The 25931-nt window shown below is 35.3% G+C and overlaps 2 protein-coding genes across 3 annotated transcripts in view; both read left to right on the top strand.

Moving 5' to 3' along the window:
* LOC145678660 (uncharacterized) overlaps window positions 1–25931 on the top strand; it is a 363281-nt gene that overhangs the window by 281043 nt on the left and 56307 nt on the right. For both annotated transcript variants that reach the window (XR_014130423.1, XM_081749039.1), the window contains exon 2: window positions 13045–17415. Coding sequence is in view for 1 of the 2 variants with exons in the window: in XM_081749039.1 (XP_081605165.1) it covers window positions 13122–17384 (4263 nt within the window). In the remaining variant the exon portion in view is untranslated. The remainder of the gene's footprint in view (window positions 1–13044; window positions 17416–25931) is intronic.
* LOC145678661 (uncharacterized) overlaps window positions 21782–25931 on the top strand; it is a 49372-nt gene continuing 45222 nt past the window's right edge. The window contains exon 1 of the mRNA XM_081749042.1: window positions 21782–21950. The gene's annotated coding sequence lies outside the window, so the exon portion shown is untranslated. The remainder of the gene's footprint in view (window positions 21951–25931) is intronic.

Raw genomic sequence — 25931 nt, 5'->3', positions numbered from 1 at the left:
TAGGACCTCATCCAAGAGGATAACTTAGGTCAAAACCAAACACGTGGTACAACGTATTGCTTACGTTTATATTTTGGCAATTTTGTACCCCTAAAAGGGAACGAGGTGGACCACCCAAATTTATAGTGATCTATATTAGTGTCCTATACTATAATACCAAATGTTTAAATTGGGCACTTTCCAAATTAAAGGGGTGGGCCAAGGTACCCCTCCCGGGGGTGCACAAATGTACCTATGTCTTATGAAAGGTAATGGACCCCTATACATAACCATATAACCATATAAGGTAATAGAACCTCATCAAAGGGGATAAATTGGGCCAAAAGACCAAACACGTGGTACAACGTATTGCTTACGTTTATATTTTGACAATTTTGTACCCCTAAAAGGGAACGAGGTGGACCACCCAAATTTATCATAATACATATTAGTGTCCTGTACTATAATACCAAATATATAAAATGAGCAATTTCCAAAAATTTAAGGGATGGGCCCAGGTACCCCTCCCAAATTTTTAAAGGAGTGCACAAATATACCCATATGTTATGAAAGGTAATGGACCCTGTATACGCCCATATAACTATATAGGATAAAATCGACCAAATACCAAACACGTGGTTGTACTAAAATTTTGGCAATTTTGTACCCCTAAAGGGCAACGAGGTGGACCACCCAAATTTATAGTGATCTATATTAGTGTCCTATACTATAATACCAAATGTTTAAATTGGGCAATTTCCAAAAATTAAAGGGGTGGGCCAAGGTACCCCTCCCGGGGTGCACCAATGTACCTATGTCTTATGATAGGTAATGGACCCCTATACATGACCATATAACTATATAGGATAATAACACCTCATCAAAGGGGATAAATTAGGTCAAAAACCAAACACGTGGTACTACGTATTGCTTACGTTTATATTTTGGCAATTTGGTACCCATAAAAGGGAACGAGGTGGACCATCCAAATTTATCATAATACATATTAGGGTCCTATACTATAATACCAAATGTTTAAATTGGACAATTTCCAAAATTTAAGGGGTAGGTCAAGGTACCCCTCCCAAATTTTTAAAGGGGTGCATTAATGTACCCATGTCTTATGAAAGGGAATGGACCCCTGTATACGCCCATATAACTATATAGGGTAATAACACCTCATCCAAGGGGATAAATTAGGTCAAAAACCCCCGAAATTTGAATTTTTGGCAATTTTTTACCCATGAAAGGGAACGACATAGACACCCAATACTGATAGAGGTACATACTATGGTCCTAGGCTACCATACCAAATTTTTAGATTTGGCAATTTCCAAAATTTAAGGGGGGTGGTCCTATGTACCCCTGCCAAAATTTAGGGGGTGGGCCATGGTACCCCTGCCAAAATTTAGAGGGGGTGGTCCTAGGTACCCCTAGGTCATTGACCCCGGCCAGGGACCATGGGTCCTGAGGCAGGGACCCAGGGGCCAAAAAGTTAGGCCAAGTCATGCGATTACTACTGACCATTTAAAGATCAGAACAAGGCTCGCTCCGAAACACCAGAAAACGTGGATAAAATAAGAAGCTATGACATAATTGTTTTGAGAGTGGTATATTTAGGTTTGAAAGGAAGCTGAATACGAATCTGACATCAAATGTTTACAAATCAAAATGGCGGACACAAATTACAAAGAAACATGTTATGAATCTGAAATCAGGTATATGGAGATATTCGACGTCGCTGTGTATGAATCAGATGCTAAAAGTGTAAAATTCAAAATAGCAGATCCAAGATGGCGGACAAAGTGTAAAATACTGGTAGGGAACTGAAAGCAGGTAGATGGAGGTTTTCGTGGTCGCTGAATACGAATTCAATGTTAAACGTACAAAATGTAATATGATGGATCGAATGTGGCGGACGCAAAATGCAAAAAAGATATGTACAGAACGGGCATGTGTTATTCTTACATATGTGGTAGAAAAATACCTATAGTGCATAAGGGGGCAAGTAGATGATGTTTTACAATAAACAGGGAACGTGTTTTGCTATACAATCATGCGAACATTGAGGCACAGAATGCAGAGTAAGTTCTGTAGTGCACATGAAAGTTTTATGATATGAACAGATTGCAATCATAGGCAATAATTATTTTACTACCAACTCCCTCCCCCGCCGCCGGAGAGATACGCAGGGATCGGCATGTGTTATATATCGTTGAAAAACTGCATCGACTACTCTTCACATCTGTAATATTTCGCTTGAATGGCCCCTGTAGGGTATGTTGCAATTATTTTCATATACCATCTGAAGATTCGAACAACGACAGTGAAAAGTAAGCGTTTAAAATGTCGTTATACTTCCATAACTGTCTTTCCGGTTTCACATTATTCGTGTACACTTGTGAGCAATATGTATGATAAATGTCCACTCTCCGTAGTAGGGAAGGTACTGATACCGAGAGTAATTTCGATCTTCTGTGCTTTTCCAAATCGAGAAGATATCGAGACGGAAACTAGGCTCGTCTCGATACTCATACGTCCATCCTGTACTTTTGCTCCTTTTGTCCACCATATTAGATGCGTCATATTGCATTTTTCACTTTTAACATTGAATTCGTATACCACGACCACGAAAACCTCTACCTACCTGCTTAGTTCCAGCAGTGTTTTACGTTTTGTCCGCCATATTGAATTTTACACTTTTAGCATCCGATTCATACACAGAGACATCGAATATCTCCATATACCTGATTTTAGATTCATAGCATGTTTCTTTGTAATTTGTGTCCGCCATGTTGAATCCGCCAAATTGATTTGTAAACATTTGATGTCAGATTCGTATTTAGCTACCTTTCAAATCTATATATACCACTCTCAAAACAATTACGTCATAGCTTCTTATTTTATCCACGTTTTCTGGTATTTCGGAGCGAGCCTTGTTCTGATCTTTAAATGGCCGCCACGCCCCCTACAGGCCCCATTCAAGCGAGATACTTTACATGTGAAGTATACTCGGTGTGACCTTTCCAATGATATGTAACACATGCAGATCCCCGCGTACCATTTCATGTACTTCCCTAGTTAGTTTTCCATTCCAAGCGCTGCTGTCGGCTGAAGGAATTCCACTTCCTTTCGCTAAGGCTCTTTCGCTTAGCAACAGCTGAACCCTTATTGGCTCAACGCGTAGGTGTGTAACGGGGGTGAGCTTTAGTTCACATTTTTGCCACGGTTCAATTTTGGCAGCACTATAGTACTTTTTTTTACATTACCAGTCACCATTGTTAATAATTTCTTTTTTTAATTCACTATGAAAGCTAACGTCTTGAAACTTTTCATCGACAACAGTGTTGCCATCCAATGCCCACAAATTATTCGAAGAAAGGAAACATTTTTTGTACAATTTCAGAGATTATGCCTTATAGCTTATACAAATCTGTTTTTGGATAATAGCTTATACGAGGATCACTACGAAAGTTTTGAGATACCCATTCTTGTGGCACAGTATTTGAATTCCAATAATTGCGTTTGGTAGTGGTATCTAGAGCGAAGAAGCGAAGCAAGTTTCAACTCGCCTCGCTTATCGGCGTGGCCGTATCGCCTTCACTTGTTTGTTGATGTGAGCAGTATTCGGCTGTCTAAAATGAAGCTCGAAAGGGAACATTTTTGGGCAATGATCCTTTACGATTTCAAAAGTGGTTTGAACGTGACAGAAAGCCTTGACCGTTTGCAGGGGGCATTTGGGGACCTTGCTACTTCCCGTGCTACAATTTTTCGGTGGTTTGGTGAATTCAGAAGAGGCCGGACATCGCTTAAAGATGAAGAGAGAGCTGGACGTGCGGCAACAGCTGTGTCAGATGAAAACATTGCCGCTGTGGAACAAATGATTCGAGAATATACTCGAACAACTTTCAAGGACATTAAATTTAAAGTGGACATTGGATCGCCAGCAGTAACAAAAATTCTTCATGATCATCTTCGGCTCAGGAAGGTTTCATCTCGTTGGGTGCCTCACACTTTGACTGACAAGCAGAAGCGCATGCGTGTGGAATGGTGTGAAGAAATGCTTGGAAGATTTGATGGAGGCAATTCTCGATGCGTCTCTGACATTGTTACTGGTGATGAGACTTGGATCTATCAATTTGATCCTGAAAATAAACGCCAGTCTACAGTTTGGATCTTTCCAGACGAAAATCCACCCACGAAAGTGAAGTGACTGCGAAGTGTTGGGGAAAAGATGGTCGCATCTTTCTTCTCCAAATCTGACCATGTTGCAACTGTTCCACTTAAAGAACAAAGGACTGTTACTGCTCAGTAGTACACCACTGTTTGCGTAACAAAAGTGTTCCAGAAGCTTCGGGAACGGCGTCCAAGAACTGGATTGCGTGGGATCCTGCTTCATCATGACAACGCGTCCGCACACACGGCCAACATTACAATTCAGTTTTTAGAATCTACGGAGGTCAAACTTATGACTCATCCACCGTATAGCCCTGACCTGGCCCCGTGTGATTTTTTCTGTTCCCCAGGATCAAATATCGCGTGCGTGGGAAGAGATTTTGTAGCCCTGAAGAAGCTGTAGTGGCTTACGAGAGTGAACTTTCAACACTTGAAGAAAAAGACTGGCAACACTGCTTCTAAAAGTGGTTTTCGAGGATGCAAAAGTGTGTACAGTGTAATGGTGAATACTTTGAGAAAATGTAAGTGTTAAATTGATTTTAAGTATGTAAGTTATTTCACATCTCAAAACTTTCGTAGTAACCCTCGTAGCATGAAAATAAATGCTTATATAAATCTGTTTTTGGACAATGACATCATTTTTTAAATAAAAAATTTAACACTGAAAAGTAGTTTTGTGTCTTCTAACCAAAATAATTATGTCGTTTTAGAATACAGAAAAAAAAACAAATTTCAGCAATAAAAAGAATTATTCTATTCGTTTTAGTGACTTTTAGTGTTTGAATATTTACACTTTACAGACGAAAACCTAAAAACTAATTTCTTTTATTATTATACAAGTGCATACTGTAAATACAAAACTGATCATTTTCTGTAAGTTTATGTCATAAAACGCAAGTTTATAATTCAAATCTTTCTTTACAGCAGATTCAAAATTAAAATTCGTTAAAAGTTGTAGAAAACACTGAAACAAAGGTATCCATAAAATATTTTGTACGTCAGCATGAAGGGCGGCAAGCATCTTTCGGCCTACGGGCGGCAAAACTTTAAATCTAGTCCTGGTCCTGGTCAAACTACTGGTTTTAGCTCAGTGTTGCCACACTTGGTACAATTGTACCAAATTCATCCCTTTTTGTTATTCATCGGCCCGTTGGTACCACGCTGGCATTTTCAGCCCCTTTTGTGAAAAAGTTGGTACAATTCTACCCAATTCAGCACCATTTGACAAATACTTGTCACACTTTCAAAAGTGTCGGTAAGACTTTTCCTGCATCTAACGTTATTCATACTGTAAGTTGAACTCGTAAAAAATGCTGTTGAACATTCATTCTGTGACGTTGCTCCGCATGTCAGTTTGTTTACCTTATATTCTTCTTACAGTCTATTATTCGGCTTCGGTTGTGAAATAAGCGAGAATAAGGCGCAATAATTTATATTTTAATATTTTATTATAGCGTACTGTTTACTCGAAGATGATTAATTTATTCTTCGTTTTATATATTTTTCATAATTTGGCCATAAAACCGTTTTAGTTTATTGGTCACTTTAAAATAGAGGCGCGTTTGGTTTCTTTACAATACATACCGAAGATGATAAGTTTTTCCCGGGATATCCTATTTGGATGTTGTTAAAAAATAATTTTTAAAAAGAGCACTTTCTTGATTTGGACTGTTGGAAGAGGGGGAAGTGTCAGTGACGTGCCGTGGAAAATCAGCGCCCGGGGTGAGAGTATACGACGGCGCTCCCTCTATTTTTTCTTCGCTCTTTTTCTTTCCTTTTTTCTTGTCATTTTTCCTTCCGAATTTTTCGGCCCCTTACTTTGGCGCCCGGGGCTGAAGCCCCGGTCGACCCGCCCGGCAACGGCACGGCACTGGGGAGTGTTCTAGAACTTTACCTCTTTTAGTTTCTGTTATAGAGCCATGTATTACATTGGTATAAAATAATGAATTCAGCCCTTTTTGTTTCAATTTGGTACTATTTTTCAGCCCACTCTAGAGCTAGGACTGTGGCAACACTGTTTTAGCTTGTAGATAATAAATTGCAACTAAGACTTTGCAAGTAGTAAACTTGTTAATCTTAAAAAAAATGCCTACATCATCGACCTAGGTATTTTGAATACAGTAATTAAACCCCTACGAATTTTTCTTACACTTTTACAATATATTTGAAGTGCGAATTGAATTTTTAATTATCCGTGGTCAGGAAGACCCTAGGGCAATTATCTATGTATCTAATGCACTATCCCTAATAATAATTCCTAAAATATAGTTTTATATTTTACTGACCTTACTAAGCACGTCTATATAGATGAAGCAACTGTTGATCAGTGCGCCGTTTCTTGGTCACAATCCATTGTTGTAATACATTTATATACTTATTTCAATATATTAAATTCAATATGAATTTAATATTTATCGGTTTGTAATCAAATAGCAAGGTAAACAACAAAATATTTACGATATTAAATTGAATTATGGATTTTAAGGGAGGGGGACTCTGAAAACAAAATGCGTTTTGAGCTCGATAATCTGGGCACGGCATTAAGACATTCTTAATGTCTGAATTTGATTGATAAATTTATTCTCCAGGATTGTTATGTACCTAAAAGGTAATATCTCATATATGGTACAATTTGTTGAAACAGCTACTAAATTAAATATACTCTTACACTCTTTTAAATGAGCAATTGTATCATTCACCTAATATAACGTACGTACAACGGAACAACCTACTAGGATATTCGACTATGATAGACTGGAATTAACTAGTGATGAAATATCATTCTGAAATATAAAACCCCGGTTATGACTACACTGCGGTCACACCCATCCGGACGTATGGCATTCGAACGAGTGTAGCAGCACATTGCAGTCAATTGGCTTGTCACGTCCGTTCGAGTGAGACTTATCTGGAGTGGGCCTCACGACACTCGTATCTTCCTGCTAGAACCATCCGAGCGTTTGCATGGATGATATTCAAGTGGGACATAGTGAGCAGTAACGAAGCTAGAGGGGTCAATGGGGGCGTTCCAGTGCTTTTGCTTGCAACCGACTGCCCCCCCTAAAATGCTGAATTGCACTGTACATTAAAGTAGTGCTGACAGACGTACTGCTAGCCAACTCAGCAAAATTTGAGAAGTGCCATTGCCAGGATCAACATACTGCTATCCGGGACCAATTTTTTTTGGAAGAGTTGCCTAATTTTGGGGGGTCAAAAGATCAAATCAAATTTTGGCAGGAGTTTGTTAGCCCAGGATCATAGTCCAGGATCAATCCTTTAAATGTAGGCGTTTAATCACCTTTTGTTCCCTTGGATAGATATAAAATTGTCAAAATTTAGGAGTATACCTAATTTTGACAACTTTGGGGGGTCAGAAGGTCAAGAACAAATTTTTGGTTGGTGGGTCTTGGCCCAGAAGTGCTTGAACCTAGATCATGGATGTCTAATTGTCAAAACAAGAAAAGGTAGTGCGTTCTGTTTCACTTCGACAGAATACATTGATACTCTGAGAACAGTAAGAGTGAAGGGGAAGGGGGAATCTACAACCTGGGTAGTACCTCTTAAATATTTACATCAGTTCATATTGTTTCCGTTCGTGGATTAAAATAAAAAGGTTGAAATGTATCTTTAAAAGTTTTTTTTTTCTATAATCATATGCTTCTAAAGCAAACGTCAGCATCAGCCTCGGACTGGCCAGGGCAGAAAGCAGGGATCTCTCTCTTTCTCTTTCTCTCCCTATATATATATAAAATGAATATTGAATAACACGGACAGTAACATTAAACATGTCTGCTACGAGGGGGGAGGCTGGAAAATTCATGAAATCACCAAGAAGAAATAAAAATTGAAACATATCGTTGTAGTCATTAGAAGGGTCATATATTGTAAACCTCTCATCCCGTATATGATCATTTTATCATTGTTATTTCCTTTGTTACAGGTTCTGTAAGAAGATATGGGAGAGGATCTAAGGAAATTCGAGAAGAATGAGCTTCGTAGTGTCATCAAGTTTTTTGTGCTGCAAGACAAATCCTCAATGGAAATTCATAAAACTTTGCAGGATACTGTGGGGGAACATGCTCCTGGATAGACAACAGTAGCGAAGTGGGTGAGGCGTTTTAAGACTCGTCATCGTGAAGCTGAAGAGGAACCTCGCTCAGGCAGGTCTTCAAGTGCAGTGACCACGGAAAACATCGACAAAGTGCATGACATGATCATGGAGGATAGGCGCATATCGATCAGACATTGCTGCGTGTGTGGGGATATCGTGTAAGCGTGTGGGTGTCATAATAGCAGAATATTTGGACATGTGGAAGGTCAGTGCCAAATGGATCCCAAAATGTTTGAATGCTGACCAGAAGAGAACACGGGCGCAGATGTCACAGGAAATTTTGAAAAGTTTCAAAATCCTGGTGAGTTCTTGCGCAGTCTGGTGATAGAAGATGAAACATGGCTGCATTACTATGATCCAGAGACTAAACATCAATCCATGGAATGGCGCCACAGTGGATTTCCTCGATCGAAGAAGTTCCGAAGCAAAGATATGCTGGAAAGGTGATTGCATCGGTGCTTTGGGATAAGGACGGTGTCATCCTTATCTTAAAATCTTAAAAAGGGTGAAACCATTAATGCTGGGGTTTATTCCAACTATTTGATTAAGCTGAAGGAGGCTCTGAAGAAAAATATCAGGGAAAAGTTAGCAGTGAAGATAAGTTTCTCCAGAACAATGCACCCTCCGACAAGGCTCATCAAACCATGCAATTGCTGATGGATCTGGGCTTCACCTGTGTACCCCACCCACCCTACTCACCTGATCTGGCCCCTCCGACTATAACCTCTTCCCATATCTCAAAAAACATCCCAAAGGCAAACATTTTCCATCCGATGAGGCACTCATTGCGGAGGTGGAGGGCTGGTTTGCACAGCAGGACAAGACATTCTATTTGCAAGGGTTAGATACGTTGCAACATCGTTGTGAAAAGTGTATTGAGCTTCAGGGGAGTACGTTGAATAGTGTATTAAAATGGTTCTTCCAGGCAAATTTCTTCTTGGTGATTTCATGAACTTTCCAGCCTCCCCTCGTATGTTGGAGCATAGTTAGGAACTCGTAGTTTCTTCCGTTCTCAGAGTTCGTTGGCCCCAAGCATTAAATGTAGTTTTGGTTTCCCATTATTGGAATGAAACAGTATTATAAAAGCCTCTTTGGGGCCCTTTGTTTGTGGCCTAGTAAAAATATATTTCAACAATATGAAGAATGGAGCCCCAGTATCATATTGTCTAAATGTGTATTGGGGCCCATGAATGCCGAAATAACCTGACTTTTATAAAGTGCTGCTGGGCCCTGTGTTATTCGTTTGACAAGTTATTGCAACACCATAAAGAAACAGAACAGGTCCATACCCTGGGGCTCTATCAGGAGCGGATCCAGGACGGACTTATGGGGAGGGGGTGGTGGGTTGTAATACTGCTACTTAGAGCTACTTCTAAGAGCTCCAAACTCTAGGATGGGTTTTATTTATATATAATTTTTTTTTAAAGTTTCCTCTTCTGGGGGGGATTGTCCCGATCGCCACCCACCTAACCTAACACTTGTGCTTTTCTCGAATTCAGAGCTATCTAGGTGCAGTAATTAAAATTCGTTTGAAAGAGAAATGAAAAAAGCACTACGAATGCGTTTGGCTGTTGTTGAATGAATATTGTGCCGAGTAATGATCCTTTTAATTTTTTCACCCTCAAAACGAAGATTTTTTTGTAGTTACCTTTTGAGTTTTTTGCTCTTCGGTTTTCGCGACTTGTGATATTTATCTGTCCAAACTTGGGGTAGAATCATTGGTGAATACAGTAATATTTTTTAGTTTTAACTTCTGTTCAATATTTAGGCTAGTGTGAACTTTTTTCGTAATGGTGACCCTCTTGTACCTATGAACATTAATGCATCGTGTACCTTTGAACGATAAATAATACTGTTTAAAGCTACACAATGTAAGTAGTTAAAACAATTTATATATTATATATAGGTTAGGTTAGGATATAAAGTTATTAATCATGATTTTAAGTAGTTTCTAAATATTCGCTTATTGTATAACCTATAAGGTTATGTTGTATATGCTCAACATTATTGTTCACAAGTTTATGTTAGAACTTCTCTTCAATTTTTAATTTAATTAATAAAATTTCAATTCTGGGGAACTTTTTATAGCTAAACCTTTTAATGCAATTTATAACTAGTAAAATTTGTGGGTTCTTTTTATATTATTGCCACAAAAAGGTTGTAATTATCACTTTGTTCAAAGGTACAAGAGGGTCTGTTCAATGGTACGTGACCATAATGCACCTGTGAATAAAACGGATATGTTCTTATTATATCCTATAAAAGCTACTGTAATTATGTAACACCATTAAAAATCATCCTATCTGGTAGCAAAGATATGGCATATCAAATATACGACAAAAATTGGGGGAAAAGTGCTGAATATTAGTACCAAAATTTCGAAAACTCTAAAAGTGTTCACAGGTACAACGCCTTCCCATATATATATATATATATATATATATATATATATATATATATATATATATATATATATATATATATATATAGAGAGAGAGAGAGAGAGAGAGAGAGAGAGAGAGTAGATGGATAGGTAGATAAACAGATATAACTCTCTTAGGAAACAAATCGTACAAGGTAGATAAAAGCGAATTTTTTACTGGATGCCACAAGTGACAATTTCGTCACAAGGTGGTGTGACGAAATTAGGTACTACTGCGAATATCTTGGAAACAAATTACTGAAGATAGATGGTTGTCAAAAGGTATTGGAAAGACCTTAATCCAGCAATGGATCGACAAGTATTGATAATGATATGTATGAGTTTAAAATATGAATAACCCTCACCTCGACACTCGTGTGACCCCAGTTCTCATTCTTGATATCTGACAAGGGAACATCTTACATTGATAGTAGCACTGCCCAATCAAACAATACGCAGTCGATGGAGGAGTGAAGAAAAGTGAGAAATCCAGTTTTACGGGCCGAACCCAGAAACACAGGAGATACAGAGGAAAGAACGATCTAGAATCATGTGACGATAGCAATGCAAAAGATACTCTGGCTCAGAAAGAACTTCAAAATGATTAAAATAATCAAAATGACATTTACACAACGGTATAGTAAGCAAACATTTACTCACAGACATGCTTAATAACATCATATGTAATGCACTATTGCCAATTGAGCACAAAATAAAGTTTTGTTAAATGGCACGGAACACAAATTATAACATCTAGAAAATCTAATTATGAGTAGAACCATAACTGTGAAGTCCTGATAGTAAACTTTTTGACACAAACTTCACACTTGAAGTTCGAATTCCCACACATTTTTATTTATGCTTTAATTTGTATAAAATCGCGAAACTAACGGAACTTTTGTAAGAACTATCGGTAACTAACGAGAAACTAACGATAATTGTCGAAAAAATGTGGGAAATGTTGTTGGGTACGCCAACTTTTTCACATTTGAAGTTAGCCTACCAACACAATTTTGTTTAGGTTTTAATTTGTATAAAATCGCGGAACTAACGGAACTTTTGTAAGAACTAACGGGAACTAACGCGGAACTAACGATTTATGGCGAAAAATGTGGGAAAGCTTGTTAAGTATGCCAACTTCACATGTTAAGTTAGCCTACCCATTGGTTTTTGTGTATAATTTCTTTAAAATCGCGGAACTAACGGAACTTTAGTAAGAACTAACGGAACTAACGGCTCATGTAGATAAAAGTGAGTAAGCTAATTTGGGTAGTCCAACTTCACAGATCTTACTCGTTTTGTGGGAAGAACACATCCTTTGGGCACATCTACATAGAGAAATTTTCATCAGTTTCAGAATTATTATGAATATTATCATACAAATATAATCAAATAAAATAGGCCACTTTCAATAAAAAGAAATCGTAGTAAATATACTGAATGAAAGTAGTAACCTTTGCTTAGTTTGTGAGAAATATATGTATGAGGGAAAATTATAATTCAATATTTCAACTATTGGCTTTATAATATGCATATTCTAAGATAGTACATTTTAACAATAAATAGGAAATAGATACTCCAAGTTTCTGACGGCTTCTGCGTTACAGTTGAATATAAACCGTAAAGGTATAATATGAATAATACACTTACAGATGTAAAGTAATAAATAATCAAAATACTAATAAGCTCACCAAATTCAATTACTTCACTCATTTGCTATTTCACCAGTAATGCATGTACCAACATGCTCGTTTTGACACAACCATTCGAATATTAAAATGACACACACACACACACACATATATATATATATATATATATATATATATATATATATATATATATATATATATATATATATATATATATATATATATATATATATATATATATATATATATATATATAATAGTTGAAACAATTTCCATTTCCACTATCACATCTAACATTCATAAGGCTCACTTAAATATTTTACTTTCCAATAAACCGTAAAACTTCGGCTTCAAGAGTTTGAATTCCCATTATATAGACTTTTCAATCACTAAACAAAATTCTCCCATTTCTTTACTAGCTTGTTTTTTATGTTTCCACTTTCGTATTCAACACCAACGTGGTGTTGGCTTACGACAAAATTCTATACGAAGAATTTTAGTTCAATATATGTCTTCCATTGGTGCTGTTTCTCGAGGTAAAACACTAAAAATTACAAAGTTTTTTTTAACATATCATTACAATACCTAGGATCTTTTTTAGTGTTTAATCAATTTATCTTCTTGTAAATAAAATTATTATTATTTTTTAACAAATAATTTTTGTAATAATTATTCATACTTAATATTTTCTGTCACTCTTTCAGGTTCACTGGTTTAAGTTTTTTCAACATTTGAACGTAAATTTGAGATTCATCTTCACATACAACTAAACAGAGTTTCAATGAACGGTTTCCATTCAAAGAATGTCCTTGAACATGAAGGTTGTAGAAAACATTCTGAAGATCTCTTATACACAATTGGAAATTATGATTATCTTTGCACGGACGTAAGATGTAAGTCAGAAAGAGCTTTAGAAAAATGCGCAAAGAACAAACATAGATTTAATTCACCGTACTCTTTCACGGAAAATAAACGTTCTTACAAAAACCAAGCTATGGTTTTCCAGAATGCTGTTCGTAATAAGTATGACATATATGAAAACAATCCAGCTGTTGGTTTAAGTCATCATAATGATTTTCCCTTCCATAAGAAACAACATATAAATGATTCTGCTGCATCAGTTCCGAAATTTGAAAGATTCAGAAGTAGAAATAAACTTTCAGCTGTGAAGGAATGTTTAACCCAAAATCAATCGAATTCGATAGAAAAGAATAAAGAAATCCCTGCTGATTTATATTTATCTTTCTGGACATGGAGATCTCGGATGGAAGAATCAGTTTCAAATGCTGACTTTTACAGTGAAGAGTTCAGGGGAAAAACTGATTGTATTAGCATTCAGTCTGTACAAAGTAATCAACAACAAAGTAACTCTAATAGAAATTCAAGAAATTCTAAGCTCAATGAAATAATTTCATTAAAACAATCAAATATTGATTACATTGATTATGACGATGATGATTATATGAATCATGATATCACGTACAAAATTGAGAATATTACATGTTTCCCGTTAAGTACGGAACTTACTTTTAATAAATCTAGATGTTCAGGTGTTCGAGAGAATCCAGACACAATTCAAGTAAAACTTGGAGATACAAAAATTGAAAGAATACCTTTCAGTAGAGACATATCATACCAAGTTTCTAAAAATAAAATATTTCATCCTGCTAGAATTACGTATCAGCAGGGACAATCGTGGAGAAAAACTTCATTGTCTGAGAATGCAGCACCATTAGTTCTTGGAAGTATAACATCGTCAGTAGCAGTAAATCAAATTACAAACAACAGACATCAAAGATACAGAAGTTCTAACTTTCGAGAAAATTTTGGAAAATCCAAATACTCACATCAAAGAAAACTAAATGCTCGTGTAGCTGATTCAAGTATGCACTATGCTTCAACAAGTTTGTCTGCGTCAATAAATTCATTTTTTTCCAAACTTGCAAGTAAGGTTAGGTCTTTGTTTGTCCCGCAGCAATTTCAAATGACAAAATGCCAGTCACAATATATGTACCCAAGAAGATCTACAATCTGCAGCATAGGGATGCAAAGAAGAATACCTTCCAAACGGTATAGAAGTAAATACTCTGATGGAGAAAGTAATGGAAGATATGTTAGTCGAGAAATGAAAAACTTCTTGGGAAGAAAGAATACTACGACTCCAGAGCACATTGGAAAACATAGAACTACTACTGAAAAGCAAAATAAAAGGATCAAACAATTTGAGCAAGAAGCCAAAACAAAATTTTTCGATATAAATCCTCAGTGTAGACATGCTCTTCATACGTGTCAAGAAGATCAAATATATAGAAGTTCACAGGATATTATGTCCTGTTTTTCTAAAGATAGTTTTCAGGACGAGAATCAGTATAAAGAAAGAAAATGTAAAATTCAAACTCCAAAGTCATTTTCAACAAGAACTCATACACTGATGGAACAATCTAATTGTAGTTCCGAAGACACCATTTACGGTACAGAACCCCAAAATAACACAGACTTCCCATCTACCTGTTATTTTATACCTATATATAAAAATATTCTAAATGAATGTATGTTTTCAAGACCAAAGTCAAAAAAGCACCTTTGTGATGCAAGTGTACAATGTGAAGATATATGTAGTTGCCGATCATCTGAGCACAGGAACGCTGTAAATCAAGAGCCACTGATACAAGAATCCTGTGATTATTTGAAAGAAATCAAAAATATAGGTACAGAATATACTAAATCCGTGACTATGACCAACAAAATCTCTACTAATATGGATGAACTAACGTATGAATTTGATTTCACTAGAAACAATAATATCGGTGACAAGAATTTACGAAGTAATAGTGAAGGAAATAAACATACCAAAAATTATTGTGTTGAAAAGTTTGTGCAGACTGATGCATCGTTTTTCGAGAGAAGGCACGATCTTGTAAATGAGAAAAATAAAAATTTCTGGACAAGAACGAAGAAAGGGAAGGATAGTAGCTTGTTATTTGTGTCAAAAATTGAGAATAAATATAAACAAAGTTCTAATAAAATGAAATCATATCTTAGAAATACTTTACATAAGTTTAGAATAACTTCACACAGGAATATCTCAAAAAATAATGTCAATGTAAGAAATGCTAACTTGGAGCCTTCAACAAATTTTCAGCTTCCAGAAAAATCCATGTTTACAAAAACGCAGGAAAGGGGCAAAGAATTTACTCAGAAAGGTATATCAAATAAAGATCTCCGAAACGAAAAATATTTAGAAGCAGCGTTAGCTTCACAAGGAACAAGAGATATAACGGAAAATTTGAATACTACCTTAAAACACCTAAAGAAAACAGACTCAAAAGCCTCCTTTTTGTTGAACGTTGAAACTTTGCATTTCAAAGAAAATGATAAAATTTTGAACTCTTTAAAACAAGATGAACATAAAGAATCTATCAAACAACAAGTTAATTCTAATCGCACAATTACTCCTAAGGAATTAGCAGAGAAAATAATTTCTAATGGAAGGAATATTGTCGTTATTGAAGTAGATGACAGAGATGAAACTGAAAGTAACAAGGAAAGAGGAAACATTAGAATTGCGCAGTACACAATCAATAATGAAAATATTATCAAATTAGACACCAATACTCAAAAGTCGCTCATGGAAACGTCTATGAATGGAAGAAATATAAATGAACAAATTGACAAGTGCATGCAATCAAGCAATAAAACAACTGAGAATTCATGCCAACAGAAATGTGACAAGAATTGCAATCCATTTATAGAGAAACAAATCACAAAAACTCACTCCACTGATAACAAATGTATTTGTGAATTTAATATAAGAGGCAAAAACTCTCTCCAAGAAACTAAAGAGTCATCCCCAATAATTTTAAACGAATCTCTAATTCATTTAGTAAATAAATCACGCAATTCAGAAATGCCTAATACACATAGTAAAGAATCGAATGGGTTGAAAGTGGGTTATCTCAAAGATACCAGTCATATATCTAATTGCTCTCTGAATCATGCTGGTACAAATTTGGATGATGACAAATCAATAAAGAACGAAACCATTTTTAGCGAAGTGGATGAGCATACTTTACACAAAGGAGCAAATATAAGTAATCAACTGAATGATATGTCTGTTTTAAAGAGAATTTTTGAAAACATCTATATCTATGTACCAGTATTTCATAGCAAGTCTGACGAATGCAATAAATCCGAAATCCCATCGCAGCATTCACTAACGGAAAAACAAATAAGAACTAATAAGTTTGCATTAAGCAGTAGTACGAAATATAATGTATTAGAAAAGATATCGTTTGCCTCGGAGTTATCGAACAAGATAAACTATACTTCCACTAAAAGCCCATCCAAACTTTCTTTATCTAGAAGATGCAAAAAGAAACCTGTTTTAAATTTCTCATTGGATACACCTGATGTAACATTGACACAGCAAGAACCTTTTCAAAAATCTTATAACATAAAATCTTCAACAAATTTATCGTATTCATCTTCAAATATTACTAGGTCGTATTCTTTATGTAAAGAGAATTATGTTTCCAAAGATAACGTAACATCTGAACAAACATATAAGAAGCCTGAATACTTAGAACATACAGAATATGAGAAACTTTGCATTAACGAAAACATTGACCATCGTCGAGAACACTATAATAATACTCACTTAGAAAACGGGAATTTACTGTTGAACAAGGCAGATAGATATTCAAACATTCGAAAACGACGGGAATCCAAAGAACCTACAACAATGTATTGCAATATAAAAGCTTCTAAAATCAGAAATTCTTTTAATAACAGTGATGCTGATTCTCTACTCAAATTATACTCCATGGCAAACAAAGACTATCAACTCTTTTTATCAGATGCTAGAAGCTACGAAGATGTTTCAATATTGTATAATAACGGTATACCCTTAAGAAAAGCTAATGCTTTGACGAATATACCTCAGTATTTGAAGAGTACGGTGACTGTAATATATGTAAAGGGTCAGAATTCAGCTTGTGAAAGTAGTATTTCGTCGTATGATCTCGCGTCAAACCCTGAAAACTGAACTGTCTTGCTAAAGAATGTCAAAACAGTAGGTAAGTTATGTTTGATATATTTGCTATGTTTTTAGGTGTGATATGCTTGTGCTCAACTTAAGGAATGGTATAATATATCAATAATGCTACTTACAGATATATGTAACAAATAAATGTTAAAAAGACTCTTTTGCCAGAAAAAAGATGCAAACGAATTTCAATGTAATAGACATGTTGAAAATTTAGTTTACTATTTCAACTAAAAAATGTATAATACATTTATACTGACATGTTATACCCTGCTATAGTAATATTTTTGGTAAGTACAAGAATATATATTTCTCTATCTAGGATTATCACTAGATTAAGTTTGTATTCTGTCTTAAATAGGTTGAATATACAAGGGTTGTCAATAAAGTTCCAGAACTGATGCTGGTACTTGGAAAGTTAAAGTTATTGGAACAAACCGCGGTGAGAAATATTTAAAGTAATCTTTCTCTATGCGTAGATTACCTGTTTCACGATATCTCTAAGTCATTCTCTGGAATGTGGTTGAGCTGTGTCGTCATGGATGTCTGGAAAGCCTGAACTGTAGTGAAATGCTGTTCCTTCAGTGTCAGTTTGAGGTTGAGAAATAGGAAGAAATCTGCGGGAACCAAATCCGGGAAATAAGGAGGATGGGCAAGTCAGGGGACCCCCATACTTTGATAAGAAATGTGTTACAGTTATTACTGAGTGAGGACGAGTATTGTCATCCAGGAGAAACAATCTGCCGCGTTATCGCAGGTGATCTTACACGAGAAACTCACTTCAGGAAGAAAAAATGAGGGTCGCGATAGAAGGGACCGTTGATTGTTGCACCCTGAGTAATTTAGTTCTTATGAATGGTGCATTTTCTGTCAAGAAGGATGATTAGCGTCTTCTGATGATCCTTTATTTCTGAATATCTTGGATATCCGTTATTTGTTTGGATTGTAGTGAGTTTGTTCCCCTTCAGTCCATGCTTTACTTTTTTGTTATAGCATGCTCTTTGGGATTCGAAAGAATTCAGTCACTCAGTTGAATGTTTATACCAGCGTTTCCCAACCGGTGTGCCGTGGCACACTGGTGTGCCGCGAGGAAATCGAAACAAAATTATTAATTCTATAGCAATCAAATTGCAAAACAGGGAAAAATGTATATTTGTATTTAACATTAACATGAACCTCTACTGTGAATTTACAATTTCGAGTTTCACACTGTTACTTTTCTGTACATTTTTAATGTTGAAAATAGTATTTGTTATCATTGTTATGACCATTATTGCTTCTTTATTGTTGCAGACTACTTCGTAACTTGAAATTTTAAAATACATTCAGTCCTTTCGACAAAGCAAACATGCATACAAATTACCTAGATTTGTGTTTTAAAAGTAAAAGAGATTTGTTTGTTCATTCGTTATTTAGTGATCTTCCTTCTTAGTGAAAGGTTGGATACAGTTTTCAAGAAAAAGCGTATTTTTAAAAGCCTTGGTCCCATATCTCATTGTAGTCGTTTTCTATTTTTAAATTAGAATGAAAAAAATAAGCATAATGATTTACCACGGGGGGAAATCACTGATTGAGCTTTCTTCTCTGTGAGGAGATCAGTAATCAAAGAAAAAATATACCACTATATTTATATTTACAAATAATAATAATAATAATAATAATAATAATAATAATAATAATAATAATAATAATAATAATAATAATAATAATAATAATAATAATAATAATATCTATATGAGTGTGCCGCGAGAAATCAAGTTACACCTGTAGTGTGCCGCAGGTTGAAAAAGGTTGGGAAACGCTGGTTTATACCTTCATTAAGCCAGCAAAGTTTACTGCAATGTCTGCAATCCATCATGTAAATATTCCCTTTCTATTATATAAATAAAGCTTCAAGAAAAAGCAATGTTATTAATAACATATAAGTATTAGTATATTATACAGAATAACTAACATATGAGGGATGATCAGAAAGCCTGCAGTGAAACGTATATATATTATTTCATACAACCAATAAATAGTGCTTTAGATTTTTTTCGACATAGTCTCCATATCAGTCTCCATATCGATTGAGGCACTCTGTCGCATCGTGGGATGAGTTTGAAGATTCACTCCTAATAAATATCCTGTCCTTGCGTGTTCAGCCATGTTGTCACGAAGTGTTTCACCTTCTCGTCTGAAGCGAAGCGACATCATCTTGGGTACTCCCTCAAGTGCGGGAACAGGTGAAAGTTGCTTGAAGCGAGGTCCGGGCTGTACGGAGAGTGGTCGATGATGTCCAAATCTGTTGATGCCGTGCTGGGTTGAACCACTGTGCTCCTCCTCGGTGACGTTTTCTATACCAGTCGCAAACTTTCGACACCATTCTGCGACATGCTCACAACATATTGCAGTCTCTCCATAGACCTCTATCAGCTGCCAATAAATTTCAGCCGCGGTTACATGTTTCGCCCACAGAAATCAATTAACTAAGCGGACTTCTTCGCGAGACTAGTTTTTCCAAACGAACCATTTGTGTTTACCTTTATGTGGCGGGTGGCTGAAACTCTACACACTTGCCAACTCCATATATTAAAATTACCGCACACTCCTCATTCCTCAACAGAAGAAACTCCAGAAATACCAGCCTCGTAACCTCACTTTCTGATCCTCCCTTGTAAACAGTATTATTTACAAATATATTATTCCATGATTGCACAGCGTAACTGGAATTTTGATATGTATTCTGCAAGTCTAACAATGCATATCGAGACATTGAACTTTTGAAAGAAGAAATATCAGGAGCCTGTTTGGCCCATAGCTGCTTAGAATCTCATAATGCTAAGTATTATTGCTGTTTTCAAAATCAAAACACATATTATTTTATGATTGTACAGCTTAACTAGAATTTTGATGATATTCTGCAAGTCTAACAATGCATATTCAAAACATTGGATACTTGAAAGAAGAAATGTGAGGACCCTGTTGAGCCCGGAGGTTGCTTAGAATATTATAATTTTAAGTATTATTGCCCTTTTTAAAATCAGTATAAAATTCCATAATTATAATATTACCTGTTTTTATAGATTGAGCTGTCTATTTTATGGTTCTCCTGTCTCTTTTAGACGAATTATTTTAATTACTACCAGATAAATAGTTCATTATTCGCCTTAATAAATTTAATTTCTTTGTCAAGTTTGAAGATTTTCACTTCTGTATTTTTTATCTTACTATATTTTGTGTATAGTAATTCTGTATTTCTTGTTTTCCTCATGCAACAAATACAATTATAAAAACTACGGTAATTGAAATTGTAGAAAATTAATATAGAATTCAAACTGAAATAACAATAAAAGGAATTAAATGCTTCTTGTAATGAAACGCGTAGTGATTAGTTGCATTCCTGGTGGAATATATTGACAGCACTAAGTTTCGTCGCCTATTACGATGTGATCTAGCAATGAAGAATCTGTCACCACGGTCTTATTCAACTCTTGTGTAGCACACGACTTTCTGGGCTCTCAGAAAGTCAAAGAATGAGGTATAAACTTCGCCAAGATTCTCCCAGATCTTCTTTCTAGATCTGCCGGATTGTTTTGCGGTTGATATACAGCACGCGAACGGTCATGCAATGATCTGACTACAACACGTCACAATCACGCTCCACATTATCCTCTGAACGACTGGGTAATGGACATTCACTTCCGGGATCATCACAAACATCTTCACGCTTACCTTGAAATTAAGCGTACCATTTAAACGCATGATCATAAGATAGGGCATTCTCGCGGTAAACAGTTCAGATCACGCTATGAGTATCTGTTGCCGATTTTCCTAACTCACAGTAAACTGAACGTTCGACCTTTGTTCTATATAAGAATCCAAGGCAATGGAAACCAGGACATCTTCGATGACCGATGTTTAGAAGGCCACATAGCTCCATTTATCAATCTTCAGATATCCTGCAAAAGAAGATTATTGCAGCATTATTCTCACATGAAAAGCATCTTTCTGGCACGAAAAGTTAGAGTACTAGCGTTACTCTTGGAATTTAACTGTTAAACGTTATATAATGATAGATGTAGGGGAGTGCTAAACTTTCGCATTTCTTAGCATATGGCAAAATAACTTAAAGTACTATTTCTTCTCTCAAACACTATACAGCTTTAAAAATTCAAGCACTATAACTTTTCTTTTAATAATAATGTACCGAATGTCAGTTCGAGGAACTCAACTTCTCTTATAAGTGAACTAGTGATAAACTTTAATTATAGAAATATTAACATACTATTTTCTTTGAATTAATTAGTTAATTTTCTTTGAATTTATTAGTTCATTTAGTGTTAGAGGAATGTCAGTATTTTGTTGCATTTCAATCCATTTTTATATATTTCAATACATAATTCCAGGATAACTATTCCGAATTTCAACCAAATTTGTGATTTTCCCAAGATGAGACCTTGTTGTATTCCTTCCTTTTCGCCGGCAACAGTAGATTCTCTTAGTGTCCTGAAAGTCATTTAACACTGAAAAGAAGTAAGCCAAAAGAAAATTTAAAAATATCGTACTCATCATTCAAATACATACGTAAGTTTTACCTCATGACATTTCAGAATTTTTCGAGCTCTATCCTTAGATACAAGGCTTTAAAGGATGGTTAAAGATATTAAAAACGTAGACGTAGAAAATACTTATTTTAGTCTGGCATTTTTAAAATTCTTCTCTAGGTGAAATCGTGTCAGAATGTACATTGTGTCTTATACAAGTTATTATTGAAATGTTCACACACGTTGCTCAATCTTTTACGTTACTCATGAACTATTAGGAGCGCTGTTCCACCATAATTTTTAAGCTAGTAAAGTTTAGTTTCTACCATACTTTATTTTTCGTTTTTAAATCTTAAATTTTCTTTCTATTTGTCTAATTTTCATTTCCAAAACACGTATTTCCGTCACTCTATATAGAGTGCAACGTGTTAAAAGGACATTATCAACATATTTGTTTGAGCGTAAATAATAGTTGAGCGTAATTGAAGAGCAAAGCTTTTTTTTTTCTTTTTTCATTGTATAGTACTTGGACGTGTAGTCAACTGGATAATAAGCAGGATGAATAATCTTGCACACCTGTTAGGAACGGATTACTTCCTAATGTTTACAGCAACACAAGTATATTAGATATGGACCTAAGTACACTTACGTAGAATCAGTAGCATAACGAAGGATCCATCCTCCACCCGTAAAAATGTCAAAATGGCTCCCTCTCTTTTTAGTTCATCAAGGCATATAAAATGTGTATAGCAACAGAAAACATTTTTTTGACTTTGGATGCTTCGTCTAGCCAGTCACTATTATACAAAAATGCACAATGCACATTATTATTATTATTATTATTATTATTATTATTATTATTATTATTATTATTATTATTATTATTATTATTATTATTATTATTATTATTATTATTAAGCTATTGCATGGAATTAAAAAAAGTTTGCTACAAGAAACAATTTCTTACCAAATAAATTAACACTTAAAATGTTCACAACTAATAGGGACCTCTATGAAAACTCATTAAAACTTCTGAGTCTTGCTCTCAGTTTTCCAAACCGGCGATCCTTTTGGGAAAGGAATTCGTTGAGTATTTTGTCAATATCAATATTACGACTCTCTTCGCTTTTAATGCTCAAAATTGCCAAAGAGCTCATTCTCATCTACAACATTAAGCTACGAAAATACATTTTGCTGGTTTTTACGTAGTTTATTGAAAGATTGCTCAGGTGCCTTCGTCACAGGCAAAATGAGATATAATTGCAGCATCACGTGATTTTAACATCCTAAAATTAATCTTTGAAACTTAAATGACTCCTCTTTTTGTCGTGGACCCCCTACATTGCGAGTCCTGTGGATATGTTAATTAATTACACTTCTGCACAGTGGTCCAGACACCCTCCAAACTTAGCCAAAACCTCAAAATTCAAAATTATCAGAAATATGAAAGAACTTATAGATTTTATAAGGAAAGACGTAAGAAAATAGGTAAATTTTCGTGCAACTCGTAAGGGTTGGGCTTACAGTTAGTACCAATGTGAAAGATTAATGTCGTGGAAAAAGGCCCTGTATCCACCCCGTTAGCGGACGCAAAGTTCATGATGTGAAAACAAAATAATGTTTCGTTTTTAGGCATCAATAATGATTGTGTTGAACATTGTTATACATTCGTCGTTCGTGACACATACGTAGAATCCTAACCTGCTTTCGTATACCAGTCAATATGTGGATAAATAAAATTAGATCGAGAACCAAAATTGGTATACTTGATATTGAATTTCATGTAGTTTTGAGTCCAGCCGAGTCCAGTTCTATTATGTGGTGGATGTGATAGTAGGGGATGCTGTTTGTTAGAGAAAAAGACCAAGTGTTGCCCGTTTTTGCCCGATCTGGTTTGAAAGGCATATTTGTATGTGAGTAGGCTAATATTGTTGTGAGTAGTATTTAGGCTAATGACTTTTTCCTTGCCATTCCAGAAATGTCATTCGAAACAACAAGAAGGAGGCTTCTACAAGCCCTTCAGAATATAAAAAGAAACAAAGAGACCGAAAGACAACACATGATTAGTTTCCTTGAGAAAGAAACGTTCACCGAATTGACAGATTAGACTTTCACATTGGTACTAACTGCAGGCCCAACCCTTACGAGCTGCACAAAAACCTAGCTATTTCTGCACACCTTAGTCCTTCCTTATTAAATCTGTAAGGTCTTTCATATTTCTGATGCTTTCGAATTTTGAGGTTTCGGTCAGGTTTGGAGGGTCTCTGGACCACTCTGCACTGCATAGAATCAAAACCAGATCTACATGTACTCCCACAGGAATTGAATTCCTGCCTACCGTACTACAGGCGAAAACACGAACAACTTGGCGCTAATAGAACTCTTATAAGAATTATGTGATAAAATGTACTAAAACATGTAAGAAAATGGATTCATTATATAAAAATCATTCATGGAGAGTAGCTCAGATTTCCGAATAAGGCACATTATTTTTGTCCTTCGAATATTATCTATGACATAAGTGGGACGAGCATTCCAATATTTTTCTTTGAATTACACAATGTCTTAATCCTGGTAAGTAAACAACATTTTATTCTGAGGTAATTGGCTCGTGTCCCATTAATTGCGAATTTTCCATTTCGAGTTGAAACAAACAAAATTACTGTAAATTGACTTTGAATTTCCCATGAAAAAGAAAGAAAAAATAAAACTTGCTGAACATAGTTTTTAAGAATCTAGAAGTATTGCACAATGAGGTGACATTTTCTGAGTTATTAAGAAATAGTCAGAATATGTTATGACGTTGTTAGTTTTTCTAGTTTCCAATATTTTAGAAAACCTTATGAACATGTTTGTATTGTTTAAGTTTTAGGATATGATTTTCTCTTCATTTTAATTTTTGTTTTACAATGCTATTTAGAGGGAAATTATAATGATACGATTGTTATTGGTCAGTTTCTTAGTGATGTTACTTTCGAATCGTTAGTTCCAGCTTCCGAAGAGAAAACTCGATAACCTTATTTGCACTGACCTTATCACTCTCCTCTCCCATTGTCAGCCATAAGGATTTCAGGATTAATGATTTAAGAGCTCCCTCGTGGCTATAGGGTTAGCGTAAGCGTCTGGGGCGCAGGAGAATCGGATAAGATTTCTGATAGAAGCTCATGGCTTCGGATCCCACTTTAAGCTGTAGGTTTACATCTCATATAGCCTCAGTGCTGAAAGGGGTGTTAAACCCCAATCCAATCACTAACTAAAGGAATCCGAGCCAAGTTCTGATGGAAGAAGGCTGTTTAGCTCAGTTTGAAGTAATGGAAAAAGTTAAAAAGTATGGAGAGGTATACAAAATTTTTGGAGAGTGGGGTGACGGTAACGTCGAGAAATAAGGTAAATTTCTTTTATGTTCTGATACGAAAAAATAATTAGATAAGTTTTTGTTTTAATGGAAAAAAATTTAGGTTCAAATTCAGAAAATGCTTTCCAGAGATTGCTTAGCCATCACTTATCAATTTACATGAGATGGAGTGAATCAACGGTTTTCCATTGAATAAAATAATAATAATAATAATAATAATAATAATAATAATAATAATAATAATAATAATAATAATATCAGGTGGTTCTATATGAAATGTCCGTTTTTGTGCGTGGTGATTTTCTTAACAATATATCTTGTATAATTTAAAGTTTAATACAATTCAAAGTTTAATGTAATTCTTTGTATATCATTTTATTAGTTATTCTTTAAAGAATTCTAGACAGTTTCTAGACACCTTGCAGCTCTGGAGAAGATGAAAATGCTTGACAAATGACAGAAAGGCACAAACTGCAATGTTTGGGAATCTACACACCATTGAGTACTAGACAAAAGAAGTGTTCTTTTTTGGCACTTGTAATCACATGTTATGAAAAGTGGATACTCTATTATAATCGTAGACATTCAGCCCACTGACTGGATACAGATCAAAGGCCAAAGAATATATTGAAACCAAACCTACTCCCAAGGAAGATAATGATGACA

This window comes from Thermobia domestica, chromosome 2, assembly GCF_964235325.1.
Source record: "Thermobia domestica chromosome 2, izTheDome1.hap1.1, whole genome shotgun sequence".
Lineage (NCBI taxonomy): Eukaryota > Metazoa > Arthropoda > Insecta > Zygentoma > Lepismatidae > Thermobia > Thermobia domestica.
Note: the sequence above shows the minus strand (reverse complement) of the source record. Positions and strands in the feature narration are given on the sequence as shown.